General features: G+C 54.9%; 2 protein-coding genes across 13 annotated transcripts in view; both read left to right on the top strand.

The window, feature by feature from the left end:
- KIF21B (kinesin family member 21B) overlaps nt 1-19,479 on the top strand; it is a 50,814-nt gene extending 31,335 nt beyond the window's left edge. Inside the window, exons 19-36 of one of the 5 annotated variants that reach the window (XR_012577153.1) lie at nt 219-366; nt 465-659; nt 1,844-1,945; nt 2,051-2,216; nt 2,642-2,702; nt 2,980-3,037; nt 3,525-3,730; nt 4,190-4,264; nt 4,387-4,500; nt 5,112-5,150; nt 7,123-7,259; nt 7,477-7,657; nt 12,468-12,632; nt 15,155-15,272; nt 16,492-16,662; nt 17,082-17,281; nt 17,688-17,948; nt 18,488-19,479. Coding sequence is in view for 4 of the 5 variants with exons in the window: in XM_074528240.1 (XP_074384341.1) it covers nt 219-366; nt 465-659; nt 1,844-1,945; nt 2,051-2,216; nt 2,642-2,702; nt 2,980-3,037; nt 3,525-3,730; nt 4,190-4,264; nt 4,387-4,500; nt 5,112-5,150; nt 7,123-7,259; nt 7,477-7,657; nt 12,468-12,632; nt 15,155-15,272; nt 16,492-16,662; nt 17,082-17,281; nt 17,688-17,787 (2,236 nt within the window). In the remaining variant the exon portion in view is untranslated. Of the gene's footprint in view, nt 1-218; nt 367-464; nt 660-1,843; nt 1,946-2,050; nt 2,217-2,641; nt 2,703-2,979; nt 3,038-3,524; nt 3,731-4,189; nt 4,265-4,386; nt 4,501-5,111; nt 5,151-7,122; nt 7,260-7,476; nt 7,658-12,467; nt 12,633-15,154; nt 15,273-16,491; nt 16,663-17,081; nt 17,282-17,687 lie in introns of all 5 variants that reach the window. The other 4 variants (XM_074528242.1, XM_074528240.1, XM_074528243.1 and 1 more) reach the window with 4 other exon arrangements.
- Nucleotides 19,480-22,619: 3,140 nt separating this feature from the next.
- On the top strand, nt 22,620-25,398 carry LOC141725287 (uncharacterized). Of its 8 annotated transcripts, none has more exons than XM_074528250.1 (4): nt 22,620-24,652; nt 24,755-24,787; nt 24,842-24,876; nt 24,931-25,398. In XM_074528250.1, exons 1-4 carry the CDS (start codon nt 24,182-24,184, stop codon nt 25,304-25,306), a joined length of 915 nt encoding a protein of 304 aa, XP_074384351.1. In that variant the 5' UTR covers nt 22,620-24,181; the 3' UTR covers nt 25,307-25,398. The 8 variants fall into 8 exon arrangements, with proteins under 8 accessions (XP_074384351.1, XP_074384348.1, XP_074384350.1 ...); XM_074528247.1 differs by having other exon boundaries at nt 22,620-24,705; nt 24,755-24,858; nt 24,910-24,955; nt 25,012-25,398; XM_074528249.1 differs by lacking the exon at nt 24,755-24,787 and having other exon boundaries at nt 24,806-24,876.
- The last annotated feature ends 299 nt before the right edge of the window (nt 25,399-25,697 follow it).

Genomic DNA, 25,697 nt, shown 5'->3' with positions numbered 1-25,697 from the left:
AAGAAGGAAACTTCTGGGCTTTTTTCCTTTTTAAAGAGACAAAGGATAGTTTTGTCACTCCATCAACAGAGAGCACATTCCTACAGTTGGGCAATGCAGAAACAGCACAGATGCATCCTCTGTTTCTGGCCAGCCAGATCCCAGATCCTAGGGCAAGCCTGGCTCTCCAGCACGGTGTGGCCATCTGCCCAAATGCCTCTTCTTCCCTCTGGCTGTAGGAAGAAGTTCCCCAAGAAGGGGTCCAGCCAGACCTTCAGCAAAGCTGCCCGCCTCAAGTGGCAGTCGCTGGAGCGGCGCATCTTCGACATTGTCATGCAGAGAATGACCATTGTCAACCTCGAGGCAGACATGGAGAGACTCATCAAGGTGGCTGTGGCACTGGGGACACAGAGGGGGCTGGCTGGTGGCTGCAGGACAGGGAGGTGGCCATGTGGACAGTGCTAATTCCCTTCCCTTTTCCCCAGAAACGTGAGGAGCTGTCGCTGCTGCAGGAGGCGTTACTGAGCAAACGGGCAAAGCTGCAGGCAGAGAGCCCCAAGGAGCAGAAGGGTCTGCAAGAGCTGAACGAGGAGATTGAGGTGCTGGGGGCCAACATTGACTACATCAACGACAGCATTTCAGACTGCCAGGCCACCATCATGCAGATTGAGGAGACCAAGGTGGGCAGAAGGACTGGGTCTGACTGGCAGGGAGAAAATGAGAGCATCCCTCTGTGCAAAGAGCATCCTTGGGCACAGCCAGCTGGGGCTGGGCTCTGCTCAGAGGACCCAGAGTCCTCTGAGCTGTCACTCTTGGTGAGGCTTCACCCACACAGCCACTTCTCATTAGGTGATTAATTACAGAGAGGAGTTCTGGCAGGTCCTTGCATGTCCATGGACATGCTGGTGTCCTGCTGCCCTGAAATTGTAGAGAGGCTGCAGCCCCCATTTGCCCATGGGGCTGGTGGTCACTTGTACCCATGGTTGTTGCTTCAGGCACTGGAAACATCCCAGGAGGATTGGCTTTTTCCTAGCAGAAACCATCTAGGTTTTGTGTCCAGTTGTGATACTGGGCATGCCGCTGGGCAGCTCCCAACTCCCCTCAATGCCTGCAGCCTGAAATGGAGGCTGTGTGCTGTCCCTGGCTTGTCCCCAACTGTCACCTTGATTAGCAGGGAAGTAGCGCTGCTGTTAATTCACACCAGGCTTTGGGTTGTGGATTTGGGTGAGCCCGGTGTCTGTTCATGGTCTAGTTTTGTGCTGGAGCCTGAATTTCTGTAGCAGTGCATGAGCCCTTCAGCACTGGACAGTCCCATGGCTGGATCTGCCGAGTTGTGACTGTGTTCACAGGGGTCTTAGGATGAGGGAAGAGACGTAGATCTGACTCCATGTTACAGAAGGCTTGATTTATTATTTTATGATATATATTACATTAAAACTATACTAAAACTAATAGAAGGAAAAGTTTCATCTCAGAAGGCTTAGCTAAGAATAGAAAAAGAAAGAATGATAACAAAGGCAGCTCAGACTCTCTGTCCAAGCCAGCTCTGCTGTGATTGGCCATTAATTAGAAACAACCACATGAGACCAATCACAGATCCACCTGTTGCATTCCACAGCAGCAGATAATCAATGTTTACATTTTGTTCCTGAAGCCTCTCAGCTTCTCAGGAAGAAAAAGTCCCAAGAAAAGGATTTTCATAAAAAGATGTCTGTGACACCCAGGAGCCACTGGGCAGACTGGGGAGGGTGAGGGTTGGACTGGGCAGTGCTTGCAGGGTGATGGAAGTGCTGTGCTTGCCATGGAGGCCCATCCAGCAGCAAAGCTGCCCTGCTGATCCAGCCTTTGTCCCTGTGTGTTTCAGGAGGAGCTGGACTCCACGGACACCTCGGTGGTGATCAGCTCCTGCTCCCTGGCCGAAGCCCGGCTGCTGCTGGACAACTTCCTGAAAGCCTCCATCGACAAGGTGTGGGGCTGGCAGGGCTGTGCATGTGTGACAGGGCTTCTTCCTGGCTGCCAGGGTGGGGACCTGGTGCCAGGACCTTGCTGAGTGCCAGCATTGCCTGTGCAGGGGCTGCAGGTGGCCCAGAAGGAGGCGCAGATCCGGCTGCTGGAGGGGCGCCTGCGGCAGAACGATGTGGCCAACTCCTCACAGAACCACGCCCTGCTGGATGCCCTGAGGGAGAAGGCTGAGTCCCACCCTGAGCTGCAGGCACTGATCCACAATGTCCAGCAAGGTGGGGCCTGAGGCAGGGGCAGCTTCAGGCCAGGAGTGCTGCCTGTGGGCTGGGTGCCCACCTGGACTGGGCCTGCAGGAAGCACCTGGAGGTGGCTGGGACCCTGCCCAAAGGCCATGTTGGGTGGGACTGTGTGCCCTGGCCATGGACAACAAGGACAAGGACAGGGTTATCCCTCATGCCCTCATGGCCATGGATCACAGGGACAGGGTCGCCCCCCACACCATTCTGGCCATGGATAACTGGGACAAGGACTGAGTCACCCCCTACACCTTCCTCCTGGCCATGGATAACAGGGACAGGGACTGGGTTATCCTTCATGCCCTCCTGGGCTGCCCCTTCTGCTGCAGGGTTTGGAGGAGGGGCTGGTGACAGTGGTGTCCCCTCTGGGTCCCCTCTGCTGATGCACTGTCTCCCTCTCACAGAGAATGGCTACACCAGCACAGATGAGGAAGTTTCAGAGTTCAGCCTGGCCTCAGATGGGAGGTGAGCACCCAGCCTGGCACTGCCTGATGCCATTCATGGACCTTGTAGAGGGGCATGGATGAACAGAGCCCCACCTGAGCTTTTCTGTGGTGCCCAGCCCTTGGTGGGGGGATCAGGATGTCTCTTGGACACAAGCAAGGAGTGAAGGCTTGGTCATTCCTTGGAGAAAGGGTGCTGGGGGCAGAGGGTGACCCAAGGAGTCTGGTGGAGCAGTGGCACCAGCTTTCTGAAGAGAGTTTGGCACCGAAGATCCATCTTTGTTCCTTTCTCCTTGCAGCATCTCCCAGTCTTTCACCATGAAGGGCTCAGCAAGCCAGGATGACTTTAAGTTCAAGGTTAGTTGGCCTTTTTGTGTGTCCTGGTCAGGGAGGAGGGATGGAGGGATGTTCAGTGATGCTTCAGGCCTCTGCTCTGCAGCCTGAACCTTGGCAAGCCAGGCTTGGCATAAGGCAGTGTGGCTGATTTATGGATGGGCAGAACCAAGGTCTCCTGGTGCAGTGGTCCTCTCCTGGAGCACCAGAGACTTGGGAAGCACCCACCAGGCAATACCTCCCAAATCTGAGTGGCACAGGAGACTTGGGAAGCACCCACCACACCAGGCAATACCTCCCAAATCTGAGTGGCACTGAGGATGTCCCCATGGAGGAAAGCAGCCACTGTTCTGTACAGGCGGCCATGTTTGCTGGAGAGCTGGCTGATGGGCATCCCAGTGGGATGTGGGGAGCTGGTTTGTGGCCAGAGAGCACAAACTCTTCCAGCCCCCATTGCTGGCTGCTCCCACTGTCCCCATGTGCCCATCCTGAGCCCTCTGCCCTGCTCTAGGGAGAGCCCAAGCTTTCGGGGCAGATGAAGGCAGTGTCAGCTGAGTGTCTGGGACCCACGCTGGACGTGTCCACCAAGAACATCACCAAGTCCTTGGCGTCCCTCATGGAGATCAAGGAGGACGGGATCGGCTTCTCCATCCGGGACCCCTATTACAAGGAGAAGGTGTCACGGACCATCAGCCTGCCCACCCGGGGCAGCACCTTGTGAGCATGGGCCACCAGTGCCTGGGAGGCTCAGGGGCATGGCCTGGGGAGCTGTGCCTGGCCTGGGGAGGTGCAGAGGGGTAGGGGAGCCCAATCCTGCATCTCTCCATGCTTGGGTATAGCATGCTGTGGGGAATTTCCACAGTGGGGCTTGGAGAGTGTGTTGGTGTCCTTTGCAGATGGAGAGGAGGATAGCTCAGGAGCAGGGAAGGAAGGGGGGAGATGGACAGGGGATACTTCAGAAGCAGGGAGAACAACCACAAGGGTCCCCAACTCCCTGCTCTGGGTTATCAGCCTTTTTGGAGGTGTCTTGGGCTGCCAAAAGCCTCTGCACTCTGCCTCGAGATTGTGACTCCAGCCCAATCTCTTGTTTGCTCTTCTGGGGGAGGGCAGAGGTGTTGATTGTGGAGGGATCCTGGGCAGGGCAGGCACCCACTGTGCTTTGTTCACTTGCTGCAGTCCCAGGCAGTCCCGGGGCTCGGACACCTCGCCCCTGACCCGGCGGAAATCCTACGACCGTGGGCAGCCTGCCAGGTGAGCTCGGGACAAACACTGGCATGGGCAGGGGGGCTGTGTGGCCCAGGATTCTTTCTGGGCCCTGTCAGGTGCCAGGTGAGCAGTTCCCAAGTCATGTGTCCTCTGATCCTTTGGCTCAGGCCTGCAGACATCGGCTTCACACCACCCTCCTCCCCACCCACCCGTCCACGCAACGACCGCAACGTCTTCTCCCGTCTCACGAGCACCCAGAGCCAGGGATCTGCCTTGGACAAGTGAGTCCTGCTGGGGTGAGGGTGTCTGAGCAAAGGGAACCCAGACCAGGATAGCACATGGCCTGTACTGGGTCCTGTGGGGGTGTATAGCAACACCAGGGCTTGGATTGGCTCCAGCCAGTGTCCTGTCACCTCTTCACTCCCTGCTCCTCCCTGTGATGGAGCAGCTGCCGTGGCAGGGCTGTGCTCCTGCCCACTGTGCCCCTCTGAGCTCACAGTGCTGGCCTCTGCCTGCAGACAGACTTGGATCCCTGGCAAGATGAGGGAGCAGCATGGGGTGAGGGGATGAGGGCTCAGAGGAAGCTGATGGACTGGCGTCCAGCCACAAGTGCTGCTCCAGCCTCTCCTGGCGGCAGGTCAGGTGCTGCTCTGGGCTTGCTAGCAGCGCTGGTGTTCCCTGATGGAGACCTGCTGTCTGTTCCTCACATGCCCTCCTGCTCTTCTGCTCTCCCCTGGTTCTCCATGTGTGCTTCTCCTTCTCCTTCCCTCCTCTCCTTCTCTCTGTCCTACACTGGCTTGGATGCAATAACAATCTTCCACCTCTGACTCCACTGCTGCCTTCTCTAGTCTGGGTTTTCTCTCCCATAATCCTGCTAATTTTCTGCCCCTAGGTCTGATGACAGCGATTCCTCTGTCTCGGAGGTGCTGAGGTATAGACAATTCTATTTATTATCCCTTCCTCTGCTCCTCCTTCTCTCTGTCAGATGCCTGCTCTCCCTGTCCCTGCATGCTCTGCCTGCAGCTTGCTGCTCTCCCCCATCCCAGCCTGTGTGTCTGTCCCCCTGGCATGCCACCTCTGGTACCTGGTGCTGTCAGTTCAGGCTGTTCCTGCTTGGATTAGCCCTTGGTGCGTGGTGCTGGGCTCACTGGTGGGTGCTGGCTGCTTTGGGTTGGCAGCATGTTCTCCTCCAGCTCTGATGGGTTCTTGCCAGCATGAGGCCACCACTCATGGTGCCAGCCCTTCCCCAGCTCTCCAGCAGGATGGTGAGATGGTGGGGAAGGGTGCTTGCAGTACATGCTTTGTGCAAGCTTCTTGCAGGCAGCTATCTCAGGTTCAGCTCGTGCCTGGTTGTGCTGCCCTGGTGCTGGAAAAGGTCAGTCTGTCCCTAAAGAAACAAAGTCAGATTGTGGCAGAGCTCAGCCTTGGTTCTCCTGGGCTTCTCTCCCTGCATCCACCACTTCAGAGGTTTCCCAGAACAAGGGCCACATTTCCCCCATCCTTTAGGAACGTTGCAGCTTTCCAGTGCCTAAAGGGGCTTGTTACAAAGAGGGAGAGCAACTTTGTACATGGGCAAATAGTGACAGGACAAGGGGGAACAGTTTAAAACTGAAAGAGGAGAGATTGGGCTAGATGTTAGGAAGGAGTTCTTCCCTGTGTGGGTGCTGAGGCCCTGGCACAGGTTTTCCACAGCAGCTGTCCCATCCCTGGGAGTGTCCAAGGCCAGGTTGGACGGGGCTTGGAGCCACCTGGTCTAGTGGAAGGTGTCCCTGCGCATGGCATGGACATGGAATGAGATGGTGTCTAAAGTTCCAACCCAAACCATTCCATGATTCCATGATCAGCTGTCCAGCAACCAGGTGTCCCCTCTGCCTGTGCCCTGAGCTCCTGCAGGCCCCTGTGACAGGGGAGGTGACACCAGCCCACTCTGAGAGGGTCACCCTGGGCAGTTTGTAGTCAGGCAGCCACTCAAAGTCCATGGAAGATTGGCAGTGCAGGGATTTCCCCTTGGATTCAGTGTTGCTTTGAGGCTGCTGGAAGCTCTGGGGGTGAGGGGAGGGCTGTTGGCTTGGCTTTGGTAAGTGCAGAGCTGAGGAACATCACATGCATGTGATTTCCAAACCCAATTAATGAGCCTGTGCTTGTCCTCACAACTAATGCAAACCTTGCCCTTCTCTAGCCCCATACATCAGTTTCTCTGCCTGTAAGACAAAATTAGCACAGCTTGGGAGTGTTGAGGCTGTGCTTGATGACCAGGTCACACACAGGAGGGTCAGGCTGGGGGTGCTCAGCACTCTGAGCATGTCTGAGGTGGAGGGTTTGGCAGATGATGTCCCCCAGGACACAGAGCAGTGTTCCTTGGCAGGGGTAGGTGCTGTCCTGCCCAGAGCCAGCAGTGGGGGCAGGAACAGCCATTGCAGCAGGGATGTGGGGGGCAGATGCTGGTGCTGTCCTTTGTCACCCTTGGGATCTGTCTTCAAATGCCACCAGCCAGAGGGTGACAGCCTTCAGGGGATGGGGTGCTGATACTGGAACTCTGAAACATAATCCCAGCAGAGCTTCAGTTTCAGGCTGGAGAGTCCACAAATGGACCTCAGGCCATGGAGCCGAGTCTCCTGCACTGTCCTGGGTCTGTGCTGGTGAGGCAGGAGAGGTTAGGGGGAGAGCAGAGGTCACTGGGCAGCCTCCCCCTTGCCCTGTGTGATGGCAGGGGCAGAGGTGGGCAGGGGGTGCCCATGGGGACATTCTGGGGTTTCCACAGAGACCTCAGCTCAGACAGGCCAGGTTCAGGTGGAGCAGTGTCTCACTCTGGGCTGGGTGTGAGGCTGCTCATGTTCTCCCTGGGGCTGTGGGCACCGTGCCCCTCCACCCCACACTGTACCTGTTCTCTCTCTCCTGTGAAGGGGCATCATCAACCCGGTGGGTGGCACCAAGAATGCCCGGACAGCCCCTCTGCAGTGTGTCTCAGTGGCAGAGGGACACACCAAGCCTGTGCTCTGCCTGGATGCCACCGATGAGCTGCTCTTCACGGGCTCCAAAGGTGGGTGATGGGCAGGGAGGATGCAAGGGAAGTGTTGGCATTACAGGGATGGTTCCTCTTTTCAGTGTTGAGCTCTGCCCCTGTGCTGGGGCTGGCTGGCTCCTTTCCTCTGGCCCTGTGGGTGGGGGGACATGCTTAGAGGGAATATTGTCCTCAAGCCTATATGTCCTTGGAGGAGACACCACTAACACTCCTGGGCATGTTCTTCCTCCCACAGACCGCAGCTGCAAGATGTGGAACCTGGTGACAGGCCAGGAAATCGCCTCTCTCAAGGGCCACCCCAACAATGTGGTTTCCATCAAGTACTGCAGCCACACGGGGCTGGTGTTCACCGTGTCCACGTCCTACATCAAGGTGTGGGACATCCGCGACTCCGCGCGCTGCGTCCGCACCCTCACGTACGTCAGCTCGGGCACCTGGGCACTCTGGGCTCCTCTGGCTCTGCAGAAGCCTTTACAGAACCTACAGGAGCTGGGGACATGGCCACATACAGCTCCTTAGTGCCAGTTTGCAGTGCTGCTTTCCTAAGGAACAGGGAGGGTGGGAGAGGTTGGGGTGAGGGAGTTCATGGGGACTCCTGCAGCAAAGACTCAGGGTCATAAAATCACAGAATATGCTGGGTTGGAAGGGACGCACCAGGATCATCACATCCAATTCCTGACCCTGCACAGTCACCCCAACAATCCCACCCTGTGCTTTTCCAAACACTTGGACTCGGACAGGCTCGGAGCTGTGCCCATTTCCCAGTTGTTCCTGTTCAGTGCCCCAGCACCCTCTGGGGAAGAACCTTTTCCTGACATCCAACCTGAATATCTCCCAGCTCAGCTCCAGCCATTCCTGTGAGTCCTGTCACTTGTCATGAGAGGGAAGAGATCAGTGCCTGTCCCTCTGCTGCCCCTCATGAGGATGTTGAAGACCCCAGTGAGGTCTCCCCTCTAGGCTGAACAAACCAAGTGCCCTCAGCTGCCCCTCATGAGGCTTCTCCTCCAGACCCTTCACCATTGTCATGGCCCTCCTTAGGATGCTCTCCAATGCCTTAATGTCTTTTTTATATTGTGGTGCTCAAAACTGCCCTGAGGGCTTGAGGTGAGGCTACCCCAGTGCAGAGCAGGGCAGGACAATCCCCTCTGCCCAGCTGGCCATGCTGTGCCTGGTGTGTCCAGGCCATAGATGTCCCTCCTGGCCGCCAGGGCACTGCTGATTCATGTACATTGACCAGGATGCCCAGGTCCCTTCCCACAGCTGCTCTCTGTTCCCTGCTGTGTACACACATCCAGGGCTGCTGTGTCTCAGGTGCAGAATCCAGCACTGTTAAGGATCCGGAGCTTTGAAGAGGTTTTGCAGCTGTTCTGAGAGCTGGGAGCTCCCATGGGGGGCACAGCCCCAAACAGCAGAGTGTCTGCGTAAATCACAGCCTCTTCAGTGGGAAACGTGGGGCTCTGTGAGGAGTTTGAGGACCAGAAAGGAGCATGGAACAGATTGTAGCTGTGGCTGCCAGTCTGGAGTAGGTCTCCAAGGTTAGGACAGGATGATACGGAGTAATAGGAGCCTCCTTGAGCCAGGTCTCATGAGCTCTTGGAGGTCAGTTACTCACCTAAGATAGCTCAGCTACCTTTGGAGGTCCAAAATCAGCAGGATGGCTTCTGTGGTAGTGTTGGAAACAAAATGGTTTAATAAAAGGCAAAATAACAAACAGAGAAAAAAAAAAGCCAAGTACAAGACGTTCTTGCTCCCGCTAAAGCACCCCACAAAAGTGATTTGTTTCTTTGTTCTCTTCTTTTTTCTAGTAAATTGCCCAGGTGGGACTTTTTGGCTTCTGTGCAATTGGCTATCCTTCAGTTTGAGGTGAAGTCCCCCAGGCCTGTGAGGTGGCTTTTTCACCTAATTGAGGAGAGAAACTTCTGGGTTTCTTTCCTTTTTAAGGGGACAAAGGACAGTTTTGTCACTCCATCAACATGGGGCTCATTCCTATAGCAGTTCAGAGTTACCCACTTGCTGTGGCACAGGTCTCCTTTCCCCATCCAGCCTCAGCTCACCTGCCTTGGTTTCCCTCCTGGCACAGAGGCTGAGACCTCTCTGCCCTGTGCTGGATGCCAGCACTCACCAGCCCTTCTGTGGAAGCAGAGAGGCACAGGAGGAGAGCAGAGGGAACTCAGAAAACCAGGGCAGGATGCTCTGAGTCAGGCACAGACCCTGATCCTTGGCTGCCTTTGCAGGCTGGGCACTGCCCTGTGGGACAAAGCTCCTGTTGGTCCCATTGTGGCCAGAGGGACGGGGACACTCCAGGGCCTTTCCTCAGTGTGGGACCCAGCTGTGCTAGCCTGGGGACAGCCCTGTGGTTCCTCAGTGCCTCTGGTCTCATCCTCCTGGTCTCATCCTCCAAAACCTGAGATAAGAGTCTCAGGTTTAGTTTTTCTATTTTTCACATTCTATGCTGCTTTAGTGTGTGGGTCTGGGCTTCATATTATAGGATGGTGAGCTCTGTGCACAGAACAGGGAGACAAAACAATTCCTGTTCCAGCTGGGCACCAAGGACAAATGATCCAAACGTCAGCCCAAGAGCACAAACAACATGAACTAAAGACAGAAAAACAAGCAGGATGGGACTTCATGGGTTAAATCTGTAATTGGACAATTAGCTCCAATATGCAAACGGACCAAAACTTATAAAAGTGAGAGACCCCCTGACCTGTCATGCATTTTGTGGCCATTTTGGTTCACCTGGGCTGTAGCCCTGGCTGGTGGTGGTACAAACCCCTCAGGGCACAGGCCTGGAGGGAAATCTAAGCACAAGGATTGAACTGAAACCCCTGGAGAAACTGAGATATATAAAGCTACAAAGTGAAATAGAAATATAGATTTAGAATATAGGTTTTAGCTTTTAGTAGAAACTTATACTAAGTGCCTTGGGTATCTAAAAAGCTGCGATAGAGAACAAAAGCTTTTTTGTCTTTAGGCACAATTCAACCATAGTAGTGGTATATTTATAAGGCTACTTTGCCTCAGACAAAATGTAAATTGCTGGGCTCTTGTGCTGCCCAAGGTGTATCCATTGAGGCCTCCTAATAAATCCCTACTTTATTCTTTAGCTCTGTCCAACCTCTGTTCTAGGCTCTGTTCAGCCTTGACAAGGCATCACCTGTGGTAACCACATATCCTCTGAACAGAGAGAGACAGCTCTCCCAGGATTTTCCTGGGAAGCTGGGAGAAAGCTCAGAGAAAACAATGAGAAACAATTCTTATCTCCACTTGTTGCACCTGTCATTGTGCACATGTGGAATGTGTTATGGAGATTTCTTTACCAAAGGGTGATTTTATAATTGGTCACTGGTGACGGCGTTTTGGATTCAAGGACCAGTTAGGTCAAAGCTGTATCAGACTGTCTGCAAGGGCAGTGGGGGTCTGATGGCTCAACCTGGACACCACAACCTTCCCAGAGAGAAGTCCCCCAAGAGACAACTTTCTAGGGGTCTCAGCAATCCTTCAGCTGCAGGGTGACCCCAGCAAGGGGCAGCCAGCTCAGCTCTTAGCAGGGATTTCAGCTCTGAGCAGTGATTTCAGCTCTGAGCAGTGATTTCAGCTCTGCCTTGTGAGGTGTCCCCAGGCCAACACAGGGACAAAGAGACAGGAGCACCATGAGATTGTTCCACAGAGTTCCTTTATTCCTGCACCCTGCAAAGGAGGCCAGGGACAGCAGCTCCCTGCTGAACAGGCTAGAAACTGGGGTTTTATGGGGAAAAGCAGGGGTGGGAAAAACCAATCAATCCCAACAAATCTACATGGGGTTCCAAAGCGTGCTGGGAATTCACCATGACCAAGGAGGATTTCTCAGTCCAAGAGAGTTTGAGAAGATTTTATCACAGCCCATTCAAGGGATAGCTCTCCAAGGGGGAGGGCTGGCATGCCTATCTGTCTCCACAGATGGGGTTTTTTTAATAGGATAATATAATATTATAGATAATAGAGTATTATAGTATAATATAGTATTATAGAAATATCAGGGTGCCCCTGTCACAGGAATGATTGACATCTGACTCCAAGGCTTTGGAATGCTGAACACTCTCTTTATGATACTGTATTATGTATTTTCTATAGTACAAAAAATGCTAAAGAATACTAAAGAAAACTTGTGACTGTCTCTCAACAGTCAGGCAATGGATTTGTGTGATTGGCCAAGGAAACAAAACAATCCTCAGCAGAACCCAATTACTAAATTCCTGCAGGTAAACAATATCCTAACACATTCCACAGGTGCAAAACAACAGGAGCAGAGAATAGATATAAAAATTGTTTTTCTCTTCTCTGAGGCTTCTCTCTGACATTCCCAGAAAATCCTTGGGAAAAATTGTGCCTTGCTTTTCTCTGGGAAGAGAAAAGCCACATAATATAGGATAGTAGAATAAAGGTATAGGCTGGGGATGCTGTGGCTGGACAGTGCCTAGAAAGGAACCTGGGGGTGCTGATGGACAGCAGGCTGAACATGAGCCAGCAGAGTGCCCTGGTGGCCAAGAAGGCCAATGGCTCCTGGCCTGGATCAGGAATGGTGTGGCAGCAGGAGCAGGGAGCTCATTCTGCCCCTTTAGTCAGCACTGGTGAGAGCACACCTGGAGTGCTGTGTCCAGCTCTGGGCCCTCAGTTTAGGAAAGACATGGAGACATTGAGCATGTCCAGAGGAGGCAGTGAGGCTGTTGAGGGGCTGGGAACACAAACCCTGTGAGGAACAACTGAGGGAGCTGGGGTTGTCTAGCCTGGAGAAAAGGAGACTCAGGGCTGCCCTCATCACTCTACAACTTCCTGAAGGGTTGTAGTTGGTGGGAGGTCAGTTGTAGTCAAATGTGGCTGGGCTCTGTCTCCAGGCAGCACTGACAGAACCAGAGGTCACAGTCTCAAGCTACATCAAGGGAAATATAGGTTGGATATCAGGAAAAAGTTTGTCATGGAAAGGGTGATAAAGTTCTGGAATGGCTGCCCGGGGAGGTGGTGGAGTCACCGTCCCTGGGGGTGTTTAACAAAGCCTGGATGTGGCGCTGGGTGCCAGGGGTGAGTTGAGGTGCTGGGGCTGGGTTGGACTCGATGATCTTTGAGGTCTCTTCCAACCTGGTCATTCTGTGAATTCTGTGATTGCCCAGCCTCCTGCAATCACAGACTCAACCCTAATTACTCCCCAGCAGGTAGAATCCATCACCCCTTTGAACTCTGCCCCTTCAGGTCGTCGGGCCAGGTGATCTCTGGGGACGCGTGTGCCGGGACCAGCAACCGCACGGTCACCAGCGTGCAGGGCGAGCACCAGATCAACCAGATCGCGCTCAACCCCGCGGGCACCGCGCTCTACGCGGCCGCTGGCAACGCCGTGCGCGTCTGGGAGCTCAGCAGGTCGGGGATGGGGCTGAGCTGGGCAGGGATGGGGGCTCAGCAGAGCAGGGATGGGGCTGGGCAGGGCTGGGGGCTGAGCTGGGCAGGGATTGGAGCTGAGCTGGGCAGGGCTGGGGGCTGAGCTGGGCAGGGATTGGAGCTGAGCTGGGCAGGGATGGGGGCTCAGCAGGGCAGGGATGGGGCTGAGCAGGGCAGGGATTGGAGCTGAGCTGGGCAGGGATGGGGCTGAGCTGGGCAGGGCTGGGGGCTGAGCTGGGCTGGGATTGGAGCTGAGCTGGGCAGGGATGGGGCTGAGCTGGGCAGGGATGGGGCTCAGCAGGGCAGGGATGGGGGCTGAGCTGGGCAGGGATGGGGCTGAGCTGGGCAGGGATGGGGGCTGAACAGGGATGGGGGCTCAGCAGGGCAGGGATTGGAGCTGAGCTGGGCAGGGATTAGAGCTGAGCTGGGCAGGGCTGGGGGCTCAGTAGGGCAGGGCTGGGGCTGAGCTGGGCAGGGATGGGGGCTGAGCTGGGCAGGGATTGGAGCCGAGCTGGGCAGGGATGGGGGCTGAGCTGGGCAGGGATGGGGGCTGAGCTGGGCAGGGCTGGGGGCTGAGCAGGGCAGGGATGGGGCTGAGCTGGGCAGGGATGGGGGCTGAGCTGGGCAGGGATTGGAGCTGAGCTGGGCAGGGATGGGGCTGAGCTGGGCAGGGATGGGGGCTGAGCTGGGCAGGGACGGGGGCTGAGCTGGGCAGGGACGGGGGCTGAGCTGGGCAGGGATGGGGCTGAGCTGGGCAGGGATGGGGGCTGAGCTGGGCAGGGATGGGGGCTCAGCAGGGCAGGGATGGGGCTGAGCTGGGCAGGGATGGGAGCTGAGCTGGGCAGGGATTGGAGCTGAGCTGGGCAGGGATTGGAGCTGAGCAGGGCAGGGCTGGGGCTGAGCTGGGCAGGGATGGGGGCTGAGCTGGGCAGGGATGGGGCTGAGCTGGGCTGGGGGCTGAGCAGGGCAGGGATTGGAGCTGAGCTGGGCAGGGCTGGGGGCTGAGCTGGGCAGGGATGGGAGCTGAGCTGGGCAGGGATGGGGGCTCAGCTGGGCAGGGCTGGGGCTGAGCTGGGCAGGGCTGGGGCTCAGCAGGGCAGGGGCTCAGAGTGGCATGAAATGATCCCCAGGGACCAATTAAATCATTCCCTGAGGCAAATTGAAAGCCTTTTCCACAGCAGGAATTGCCTGGAATAAGGGTTTTCAGGATGCTTTCCTATGGGGTAGTAGTAGTTTTGGTTTAAAATAATGTTAAAAATTTTTTAAGATGTAAATTTAAGTGTTTCTTAAATCTTTTTATTTATTAAATATAAGATTTTCTTAGATCTTAAGTTTAAGATTTTTAAATTGAACATTTAATATTTTCAGTTTTAAAAAATTGAAGATATTTTTAAGATCATAAATCTTAATTTAAAAATTAAAGATTAATTTAAGATTTGTTAAGATTTAAGATTTAAATTTAAGACCTTAAAGTTAAGATTTTTAAATTTTAAAAAATTTAAGATTTTAAAGTTGTTTTATTTAAAAATTAAGATTTAACATTTTTTTAAAATGTAAGATTTTTAAAGATTATAAAGCTTAATTTAAGAATTAAAGATTAATTTAAGATTTTTTAAGATTTAAGATTTAAATTTAAGATCTTAAATATAAGATTTTAGTTTTTTTAAATTTAAGATTTTAAATTATTAAAAAAATAAGCTGTTTTAAGATCATAAATCATAGTTTAAGAATTAAAGATTAATTTAGGATTTAAGATTTTCTTAAATTTAGGATTTTAATTTTTTCCTAAATCTAACATTTAAGATTTTAAATCTTTAAAAATTTAAGATTTTTTTAAGATCATAAATCTTTAAGGTCTTCTTAAATTTAAGACTTCTAAAATTTTTCTTAATTTTAAGATTTATTTAAAACTTAATATTTTAAATTAAAAAAAAATTAAGATACTTTATAATAACAAATCTTAATTTAAGAATTAAAGATTAATTTACCCTGTGCTGCAGCCTGGACTCTGCAGCCAGATGTTGGCCCACTCTGAGGCTGTCCAGCCAGATGTTGGCACACTCAGCCTGCCCTCCTCCCCTGGATCATGGACAATGAGCTCTCCATGCCCGCTCTGCCCCAGAGGGAGCAGCCCTGGCTGGGGCACCCAGGGAGGGCTGGGGGAGGCTGGGGGTGTGAGGGCCCTCAGGATGAGCCCCAGCACGGGCAAGGGCTGAGCTGTGCCCTTGCTGCCCCTGCAGGGGCTGAGCTGTGCCCCTGCTGCCCCTGCAGGGGCTGAGCTGTGCCCTTGCTGCCCCCACAGGGGCTGAGCTGTGCCCTTGCTGCCCTCACAGGGGCTGATCTGTGCCCTTGCTGCCCACAGGGGCTGAGCTGTGCCCTTGCTGCCCCCTCAGGGGCTGAGCTGTGCCCTTGCTGCCCCTGCAGGGGCTGAGCTGTGCCCTTGCAGGGGCTGAGCTGTGCCCTTGCTGCCCTCAGGGGCTGAGCTGTGCCCTTGCTCCCCGCAGGCTGCAGCCCGTGGGGAAGCTGAGCGGCCACATCGGGCCCGTGATGTGCCTGACAGTGAGCCAGACCCCGAGCAACCACGACCTGGTGGTCACAGGCTCCAAGGATCACTATGTCAAGGTACTCTGCTCCTTGGGGAGCAGCACCCCCAGTCCTGTAGCATCCCATGAACTCTCCCCTCTTGGTCAATCCCCAAGCCCTGAGCCCTGGAAACATCATTAACACTTACCATAGATCATCCCTCCCAAAGGGAAAACAGTCTCCCGTATGGACTTGGTGTCACAACTTCCCCTGGTTTCTCCTTCCCCTGTCACTGGTTTGGTATCCCTGGTACCACCCTCCTACCCCTGGTGGCCAGGCCCCTCTGCCCCCCACCCCTTCCCCTTTATGAGCTCTGGCTCCTCGTGGTTCTTCCTCTTTCCCCGGGTTTGTCCTTCTGGGACTGAGTTACCCTGCTGGAATAAACCCTTGCAAAAGAGCCTTTCTTGCCTCTATCACTGAGCCATTGTGGTGAGTGTTGAGTGGAGGTTTGACTGCATTGCCTGACTGTTAACTCCTTGCCTAACTGTTAACTGCATTGCCTAACTGTTAAAGCCTTGCCTTTCAACAGGAGAGGCTTGCTGGGGACAAGACATAGGCAGCAGCACCTACCACTTTAACACTCACATTTTTCAAGTCCTGTAGGGAAGCCCAGATGTTGGCAACCCCTCACTCTTCCCTCCTCCTGAGAGCTGAGCCCAGATTCTGTTTTCACCTCTGCATGTGAGGTTTTCCCTTGTTTCCTCTTCCCAAATCTTGCCTTTTGCTTGGTTCACAATGCACTTTTGATGCATAAGAGAAATGCAACTTCTCCAGACTCTCTGGCTGTGATTTGCATGTGAGGGCTGACCCAGATGAGCAGTTCACCCTGTTCTGCTCAATAATCCCCCACTGATAAAGATGTCTTGTGCCTGCTCAGTCACAGCTCCAGCACAGCAGGAGCCTGTCCCTTCCTTTCAGGATTTAGCAGGTTTCACTAGAACTGTCCCCAGGGAAGTGGGGAGGGGTGGTGAGATGGTGAGACAGATCCCCCTCAGCTGTCAGTGTGGCTCCAGAGGAGTGTGAAGGTTCACCATGACTAAAATGTAGCAGAGTGGGGCTGTCCCTGGTGGCAGATCTCCTCTGCTAGTGGCAGGACCCTCAGCCCCAAAAGCCTTCAGCAACCAATGCCCAGTCCCATTCCCAAAATCACTCTGATTTTGTGTCCCTGAGCCTGGGACACAGAGAGTGGTGCCCAAACTGTCCAGGGGAGGGAGTCCCCAGTGCCATCCGTGGTTTGTTACCTGCTGCTCTCCCCCAGGTGTTTGAGATCACAGAGGGCATGGTGGGCAATATCAGCCCCACTCACAACTTCGAGCCCCCTCACTACGATGGCATCGAGTGCCTGGCCATCCAGGGAGATGTCCTCTTCAGTGGCTCCAGGGACAATGGCATAAAGAAGTGGGATCTGGAGCAGCAGGAACTTATCCAGGTCTGGAGGGGAGCACAGGGCACAGGGGGGTTGCTACTGGGGCCTGGGGGGTTGTCCAGGAACCTGGTGCCAGTGGAGCGGGCACTTACAGTCCTGATCATGTGTGGGTGAGGGTGTGCTGTGCCCCCATAATTTGTCCAGCAGGATGCTTGGGATTGCTGCCTCTCCTTCAGACAGGCTGAGGCATCAGTTGCAGTGTGGAGGCTTGTGTTCCACCCTGAATTCTGGGTTGTCTCCTGCCCAAGGGAGAAACCAAGCCGTGATTTTGAGCTCACGCCCTTGGCTCCTACCTGGGCACCTCCAGTTCCACCAGGTCCCAGTCAGTCCTGAGGTGTCAGTGAGGAGCTGGGACAGGGAGCCAGATGGGTGCATGTGGTGCTGCAGGTGAGGTTGGTCATGGCTGTGCTCTGTGCCTCCAGCAAATCCCCAATGCCCACAAGGACTGGGTGTGTGCCCTGGCCTTCATCCCTGGGCGCCCCATGGTGCTGAGCGCCTGCCGAGGAGGCGTCATCAAGGTGTGGAACGTGGACAACTTCACCCCAGTGGGGGAGATCAAGGGCCATGACAGCCCCATCAACGCCATCTGCACCAACTCCAAGCACATCTTCACGGCCTCCAGGTGAGCCCCCAGCACTCTGCCCCTGTGGCCCCTGGGAAGGGGGAGACCCTGGGTGTGAGCTGTCCCCCCTGGGGCTGGGTGGGTGAGCAGGGAGCGGGGAGGGAATTGCAGCTTTTAGTCCCTCCTTCATCTCCTTGTGCCCACTGAAGCTGCCCACGGCCAGGCCTGCCCACTGCAGTGCCCACAGCTGTCCCTGGCCACCCCCTGCCCACGCTCTGGTGATGCCCTGGGTTACTCCCCACGCAGGGACCCCTCTCCCTCGGGGCTGGGCATTGGCTGCTGCTCTCGGGGAGCTCTTCAGCAGCAAGACTCTGATATCCTCTTTTCGACCCTGTCCCTTTTCTCCCTTCCTTTTTCTCTGTCTCTCTCTGCCTCTCCTTCTCCCCCCCTCCCATCTGTGCCACAGTGACTGCCGGGTAAAGTTATGGAATTACGTGCCTGGGCTCACCCCTTGCCTTCCACGACGCGTCCTTGCCATAAAGGGCCGTGCTACTAGTCTGCCTTGACCCTCCTGCTCTTGACTCTCTTGCTCATATGCTCCTCTTCTGTCTCTCCTTCCCTTTTCTCTCCATCCCTCCCCTCTTTCTGTTCCTCTCACTGTTGCTTTTGCTCCTCTCTCTCTTTCCCTCCCCCCCGTTTTTTCTCTGGTCTGAGCTGCTTCTTCACGGTATGAAACTATTCTGAGTTTTTCTCCACTTGATAAGTCTTTGTTAGAATGGACTCACCCCCTTGGCCCAGTCATCCCCTGCCTTGGTTTCACTTCTTTTTGTTTTTTTCCTCGCCAAGTGCCCACATCTACTTTGGCACCTCAGTGGGAAGCCATGGCCTGCCCGTGCCTTTGCATGGATAGTGGGTTGGGAGTCAGCAGCCACCCCCAAATCAGCCCATGCCCCAGGAGCAAAGCAGCTCCCTGGATTTCACTGCTGGAGCTCATTCAGGGCGGGTAGGAGTCCTGGTGTGGGGTCACCCATTCCCTTTGTCCCCAGCTGCTGCCAGTGGGGTGAGCTGGAGGCTGAGCCCCATTGGGTTTGCCTTCTCCCCAAAGTGCACCAGACAATTCCTGCCAAAGGAGAAGGGCCTGGAAGCTTGGGGGGCTGCATGTTGCTGTGCTGGGGAGGGGAGGGCAGTGAGCACCCTGTGGGCAGTGCTGTGGGGCTCCTGCCCCAACCCCTGGGTCATGCTGTCCCTCTCACCTTTGCTCCTCAGCGACTTGACAGTGAAGCTCTGGAGTGGGAGGAGGTTGCCTGCGGGGTCAAACTAGGAACTGCACAAAGACTGGAAGGCGTGGGCAGGGTGAGGGGCAGGGCACCTCCCCTGCTCTCTGTGAGGACTCAGCCACCCACAGGAGCTCAGCCCAGCACAGGGGTTTCTTTGTGCCTGACCCAACGGGGTGGACAATGCTGCATCTGGTACTCTGGTCAGCTCCTGTGAGGAAGCAGCTCTGTGGGGCAGCAGCAGCTCCACCTGCCCTCCTGTTGAGGTTTCTGATGGTTCTCCAGTGAACAGGAAATGTTTCATCTCTCACCATCCTGCTGTAAGGACTTTGGGGGTCAGAGGTCCCTGACTCCTCAGAGACACCCAGCTCCCTCCTGCCATGGCTCTGCCGTGCTGTGCTGCTCCTGGGCTGGTTCCTGCAGGAGTCTTCTCCACTCCACGAGGACATTTGGTGTCTGCTGGCCAGGACCACCACACAGAGGATGCTTCTCTGGAGCCATTTCTTGTGAGACACCTCTGGTGTGGGGACTGCAGAAGGATTTCCTGGTACTCCCAGCCTTCCCTTTCCTGTGTGGACGTGTCCCCAGTGGTTGGAGGGTGCACTCTGAGCTCCTTTGCCATGTCCCATCTCATGAGGCACAGCAAGCCTGGGATGTTCTCCATTGGGCAGCTTCCAGACTGACCTGCTGCAGTTCCTTTGACATTCTCCAAACCCCACTTGTAAACTCAACTGCCCCCTGGCTCTGGGCTCTTTCCCACATGCCCAGCCTGCTCAGCCCTGCTCTGAACATCCTGACCCCATCAGGGCTTTGTGCTGGGTTCCTGCACCAGTTAACCCCTTGAGATGAAGAAATGAAGCAGGAATGGAGGTTACAGGGCAAAAAGGCCGAGGCTGGATGTGGCACCCCACTGCTGTGGCTCTGTCTGTCCTTCCCTTGGGTTCTGCCCTCACCTCTGCCTGGACTGGAGCTTGCTCAGGCTGGGCCTGCATGGATGCAAGGCTGGAGAGGAGCCAGCAAGGCAGGGAGCAGCCAGAGTCACTGTGGCAGGAGCAGAGGGGGACAGGGTTGCACACTGACCTTGCACAAGTCCCTGACTCCCCCTGTGCTGGAAGGACAATCCTGCAGTGGATCATCTCGCACAATCTCATCTCCTGGAGGGTCTGGGGGCTCCACCCAGGACTGTTTCCCCAAGGACATTCTGCAGGCTCTTTCCTCATTCTCTCCTGTTCAAGGGGGGCTGGTAAGTCCCTGGTCTCACACTGGAGCTTCCCTCCATCTCTCTATGGCCCGTTGGACCATCCCCTGCTCTGTCCTGCCCTGTGGAATGGCCAAGGAGGCCCCAGGATGGGTGTTCCTGCCTCACACACTCTCCTTTCCCCATTGTCACAGAAGAAGCAGCACTTGAACTCAAATTTAAGGATTTCTCCATGTGATCCCACAGCACTGAACTGGGATCTTGGAGGCCAGGGGCTCCAGGACCTGCCCCATCAAGCACAGACCATTTCCCCTCTGCTCTCTCCAACCATGGTGATACCTTGACCTGCCCCAGCTCATCTGCCACCAGCCCTTGCTCCAGGCACTCTGGCTGGAGTGAGGGGATCCCTCTGCATCTCTGCATCATGAAAGACAGGAATTTCTGTATTGATTTGGTGGGGGAAGGGGAGGGTTGCCTTTTTTTGGGAAAATTCCATCCTGCTGGCTTGCCTTGTTGGAGGGTAAATGGTACATGTGTGTGAGTGTGTGTCTGTGTGTGAGAGTGACCCTGCCAGGACAGTCCCTGCTCCCTGGGAGTGTGGCTGAGCCCTGCACTGCCAGGACTGGTGGCTGTGCTGAGGAGAGGCTCCCATCCATCCTGTGTGACCTGTGCAGGCCAAAAGTGCACAGAGAGCTCAGCACCCAGTGGCACACAGCCATGGGGGTCTGCAGAAGGTGTCTCCCCCCCAGGCCTGTCTTGGAGGGGTTTTTACACTCATCCCTCAGCTGGTTTGGCTGGAGGGGCTCTGTGTGTGTGTGGCTGTCTCTGGGAAGTGTTTGGCTGTAAGTATTGAATCTGTGTGCTCTGAGATCTCCAGTGCCTGCCCTGAGCCTTCCCTGCTGCCATGGCTGGAGGGGGCTCCCAGGGTCAGACCTTCCTTGCCTTTGCCCCCAACACCTCCCTGTGTGCAGGCTGAAAGGGCCTGTTCAGTATTCCAGGGCTGAGTGGCCAGTCCTGAGCCTCTCCTGCTGCTGTGTCCAGGCTCTCACAGCCCATGGATGGAGGGAGGTGGTGCTGGGGCATTGCTGTCCTGAGGCAGGGGGTTTGAAGGGAGGAGAGTCCTGATTTAGGAATAGCATTCTCCCATTTAGTGCTCCCACTAAAACCCCCATCCCCATCCCTAGCAGGGTGGAGAGGGGAATTGGAGGTAAAAAGATGAAGATCACAGGTTGAGATAAGAGCAATTTGCTGGAAAGAGCAGTGAGATAAAAAACAAACAGGAAGACAGCAGCAATGTTAATAACAAAATTACAGAAAAGAGGAAATGATTCACATGCATACTGCTCACCCTGACCTGACCACAGCCATATTCTACTGACCAGAGTAGACCTCTCCTCTGAGGAGGAGAAATGGATCCTCCCCTGTGTGTCTCCATGGCATCAGTACATTGTGACCAAGCCTTACACTGCTGTGGATCTGCTGGGCCAGCCTTGGTGCACAGCCCAGCAGAGCCCAGTGCTGCTCTCTCCCCCTGGCTGCAGGCAGGGCCCTCTGGGTGCTCACTGCTCACTGCTGCCCCTGTGGAGGTGCATTCAGGGCGATCAGAATTGACATTAGCCCTTTGATTCTGTCTGAGCACATGCCCACTGGAAGCTGGGCTGGCATTTATCCCTGATGAATCCCTGCAGTTGTTGTTTTCCCTCTCAGCTCACACAGCCATGCTTCTGGGGCAGAGGTGGGTTTTCCTTCCCAATTCTGACTGTCCTCTCTGTGCTCATGCAGGTAAAACTATAGGATGCCTTGTGGTGTGCCAGTTGCTCCCAGCAGCAGAGGCTCTGCTCTGTACTGGTGTGACATGGCACATTTCCTCAGTCCACAGCCCTGGATTGGAGGATAAGGCCAGTCCTAAACTGGACCTGGGCTGCTCCAGTCTTAGACAGTCTTTTTACACAGCTGAGACATGGGTTGGTAGGAAGGAAAAACAATAATGATCATCATCAGAGTTGGGGAGTCACCTTTAACACTGTTTGTTCTGTTCAGAGCTCTGAATAACCTCCCCAGAAATCTCTTTCTTGACTCCAAAGACTATGTGCACTGCACTAAGGACACCTGGCAAAATTATTTCCTTAACATCCCAAGGGAATTCAGAGCTTCAGACCTCAAGGGAGAAAAGTGGGTGAAGGTCTGGCAAAAATCATCCTCCCATGTTCCCCCATGGGGTGGTCATGATTGTTATTAATGGAGTCCCAAAGGAAGTGCCCCAGGTAGGGGTAGAAGAGCAACACTCAAAACAGCCCGAATGACCCTTGATGTTATCGTGTCATAAACAGAGCAATCCTGATCCCCCTCCCTGCTCTGAGACAGGCTGTGATGGGAGCAGACAGGAGTATGTGCAGGGTTGGGTACCCACATGGGCAGAGCAGGCAATGCTGTCACCAGTGGCTCAGTACCCAATACAGAAAATGCTGAGATCTAATTTGCTTGCAAGCCACTCTGGGCAGATCTGTTGTTATCTCAACTGTTCAAGCCCTACCTTGGATGCCAAAAAAACCCAACAAAAAACTGTTGTGGTTTAGGACTGCTATTCCCCAATTTGGTGTTCCCACTACAACTGTGTGCTGCCACAACCCTCACCTCCTTCCCTCCCTGTGGTGGGATGGAGAGGAGGATTAGAGGCACAAAAGGTAAAAAAAATCACAGGCAGAGATAGGAACAATTGACTGGAAACAGCAATGAGATAAGAAAAATGAACAGCAACAATATTAATAACAAAAGTGCAACAATATTGATAACAAAAATGTACAAAAGAGAGCAAATCACGTGCAAATGCTCTCCACAGTGTTACCCTGATTGGAAGAGTCCCTTCCCCCTGCCCATCAATGATGTGAGGTGGCCTAAAAGAACCTCTGGGCTCTGGCCATGTCCCCTCCTGGCTACTGCAAAATTTAACTCTGTCCTGGCTGGAACCAGGCCAGGGGTGACTGTGACCCCATAGCTCTGTGTGTGTGTGTATGTGTGTGTGTGTAGCTCTTAGTTCCTGCGTGGGTTGATGTTTCTCATGCAGAAGAGCATTTCTTGCTGTTGATCTGGTTTAGCTACCTCACGGTGCAAGCTGGGTGCTGTTCTCATTTGGTTTCCTATTGGGGATGGGGTGGGGAGTTGGTGGTGTAAGAATTTTTATTTTTTTCTTTTAATTATTGTTATTGTTATGGTTTTGACACTTGAATTCATCCTGGGGACACGTGGCCTCGCTCCCACCTTGCTGCATGTCTGAGCCACCCCCTGTGTCCCCTCCCTGCTCCTCCTGGGCAGGGAGCAGGGCTGGGGTCCCTGCCCCAGAGGGATCCCCCAGAGCAGCTGCAACACCGAGATTTTGCTCCCATTCCTCATGGGATTCTGAGGATCTGTGGTGTTGCCATTGGGTTGGTTGGCAGCCTGGGGGTGGCTCCATCCCCCTTGGAAAGGGGGCTCAGAAAGGCTCAGCTCAGCCCAGATTTCTCCCTCTGCTCTCACAGATACTCTGTGGCTGTGATGGAGCTCTGGGCTGGGGGATGTCTGTGCAAAGCACAATGCTGGGGTGAGCTGCTTCCAGCCACCTCTGCCCAGAGCCTGCTGCTCTGAAAGGCTCAGCCCAGCCCAAATTTCTCCCTCTGCTCTCTCACACACTCTGTGGCTGTGATGGAGCTCTGGGCTGGGAGATGTCTGTGCAGAGCACATTGCTGGGTGGGCTGGTTCCAGCCACCAGTGCCCAGAGCCTGCTGCAGGTGCTGGGAAAGCCTCTGCCCAAGCTGGGCATGGTCTGTGAGAACCTGATTCTGCTGTGTGATGGATTTTTCATTCCCAAAACCTGTAGTTGTGTCTAGATTGAGTGCCAGGCACTGGCCATAAACCAGCCCTGGAGCCCCAGCTCAGGCTGGCAGCTGCCCTGGCACAGGGGTCAGGGAGCTCTGAGCCAGTTTGGGGTGCAGGTCCTCCCAAACACTAAAGCACAAGGTCCCACGTGCAGTGGGTCCAGGAGGGGTGGCTCCTTGGTCCCTGGCCCTCCAGAGCTCCAATGGGACCATGGGCTGAGGCTGGAGGAGGAGGAGGACTGGGCTGAAGGCTCTTTGCCTGTGGGTGAGCTGTTCCATCCCTGTGCCCTGTGCTGGCTGCACACCTGAAGTCCTCTCTGGTGGTCTCAGAGCCCCTCCAGGGCAGGGACACTTTGGAGCTGCCTTTGTACCACACACCTCACTTTCCTCTGTCCTTGGGCACTTGGCTTTGTGACAAGGGTGTGCTCATACCTGCACTCCTGCCTCAGGCTGCTGGGTTGTGCTTCTTTCCCAGGGCCCATCTCTGGCTCTGGGGGTCTCCTCACCCCCAGCACACAGCTCCAGCCTCTGTGGAGGGAGCAGGGCTGGACCAGAGGCAGGAGCCTGAAAGCACTGGACCCCCAAACCACTGTGAGCCCTCCTGAGCAGTGTCCCCTCCCTGTCACCTACAGCTCTGATGGCACAGGCTGGGCTGGGAACTCTGGGGTCCCATCCTGTCCCCCCAGGTTCCCTCCCCACCACCTCTGAGCAGCTGCTTTGGGGTCTCAACTGCTGCCTCCTGCCTTGGTGCTGCAAACCCAGTGCCTGCTTCCCATGGTGCTCTCCCAGTGCTCCTCACCCTCACCAGTCCTTCACCAGTCCTCCCAGTGCCCCACACCAGTCCTTCCAGTTCTCCTCACCAGTCCTTCACCAGTCCTCCCAGTGCCCCACACTGGAGAGTCCAGGTACGATCCCTGCCAAGCACAGGGCTCCAGTTTGCTTTCCACATTCCCCCTGGAGCTTCACTGTCTCCTGCAGGCTGCTCGTCCTCCTGAGCCCCCCTCACCCTTCTGGGAAGGGACGAGGACCCCCAGCCCCTCCAGGTGCTGCACGGTGCTCCAGCTGTAACTGGGACAGACCCAGCTCCCAGAAAAGCACAGCGCTGCACCTTCCTCCTCCTCCTCCCCAGAACTCATCCTGTCACCCACTACAGCCCTGCACCTTCTCCTCCTCCCCAGGGCTCATCCCCTCACCCACCACAGCCCTGCACCTTCCTCCTCCTCCCCAGAGCTCATCCCCTCACTCACTCACAGCCCTGCACCTTCCTCCTCCTCCTCCCCAGAGCTCATCCTGTCACCCACCACAGCCCTGCACCTTCCTTCTCCTCCCCAGGGCTCATCTCCTCACTCACTCACAGCCCTGCACCTTCCTCCTCCTCCTCCCCAGAGCTCATCCCCTCACCCACCACAGCCCTGCACCTTCCTCCTCCTCCTCCCCAGGGCTCGTCCCCTCATCCACCACACATCCTCTGCCCTGGTTCCTCCCAGCTGCTCCTCCTGGCCTGGCACCCCCAGGTGCTGCCCCAGCCTGGTGTGGGGCAGCTGCAGCACTGTGTCCCCTGCCCCATCACTCCTCCCTGCACAAGGAGCACAACAGCAGATGCCTTTTCACACTTTTGGGGCTTTTCCCAGAGGCCAGCTGCCCTGGAGGCTGGTGGTGTCTCTGTGGGGGCTGTGCAGCCCGGCCCTGGCTGGGTTTGGCAGAGTATGAGGGGTTTGTGTGTGTGTGTGTGTTTTCTACCTTGGTGTGTTCCTGTAAATAGTGTAAGTTATTGTGCTCTCCTGCTGTACGTTTTTCAATGGCTGTTTGTTTCTTGCCTTTTTGTCTTTGCAAATAAAATGTTCTTGACATGAAGGCATGAGAACAGAGGTGGTTTTGAGGAGGGAAAGGGCACAGCCAGGAGCCTCCCATCCCCTCCTGTGCCCATAAGCCTGGCCCAGGGGCTGGGGGATAGATGGGGAGGAGGGGCTGTGGCTGCATCCCTTCTGGATGGAGTGGGAAATGTCCCTCCCCATGACAAGGATTACACGTGGTGGCCCTTAAAGGTCCCTTCTACCCCAAACATTTCTGTGACTCTATAATCCTCTTGGCTGGGAGAAGATTGGACAAGAGGAAATGGCCTCAAGTTGTTCCAGGGGTGGTTCAGGTTGGAT

Source organism: Zonotrichia albicollis, chromosome 28, assembly GCF_047830755.1.
Source record: "Zonotrichia albicollis isolate bZonAlb1 chromosome 28, bZonAlb1.hap1, whole genome shotgun sequence".
In the NCBI taxonomy this organism is placed as follows: Eukaryota; Metazoa; Chordata; class Aves; order Passeriformes; family Passerellidae; genus Zonotrichia; species Zonotrichia albicollis.
The sequence above is the reverse complement of the archived record's forward strand: the minus strand, read 5'-3'. Positions and strand labels throughout refer to the sequence as shown.

Coding starts and splice junctions, on each gene's coding strand:
- LOC141725287 (XM_074528245.1), top strand. CDS start 24,182: ATGGCACAGGCTGGGCTGGGAACTCTGGGGTCCCATCCTGTCCCCCCA. Junction 24,653..24,805: donor AGAAAAGCACAGCGCTGCAC/CTTCCTCCTCCT, acceptor ACAGCCCTGCAC/CTTCCTCCTCCTCCTCCCCA.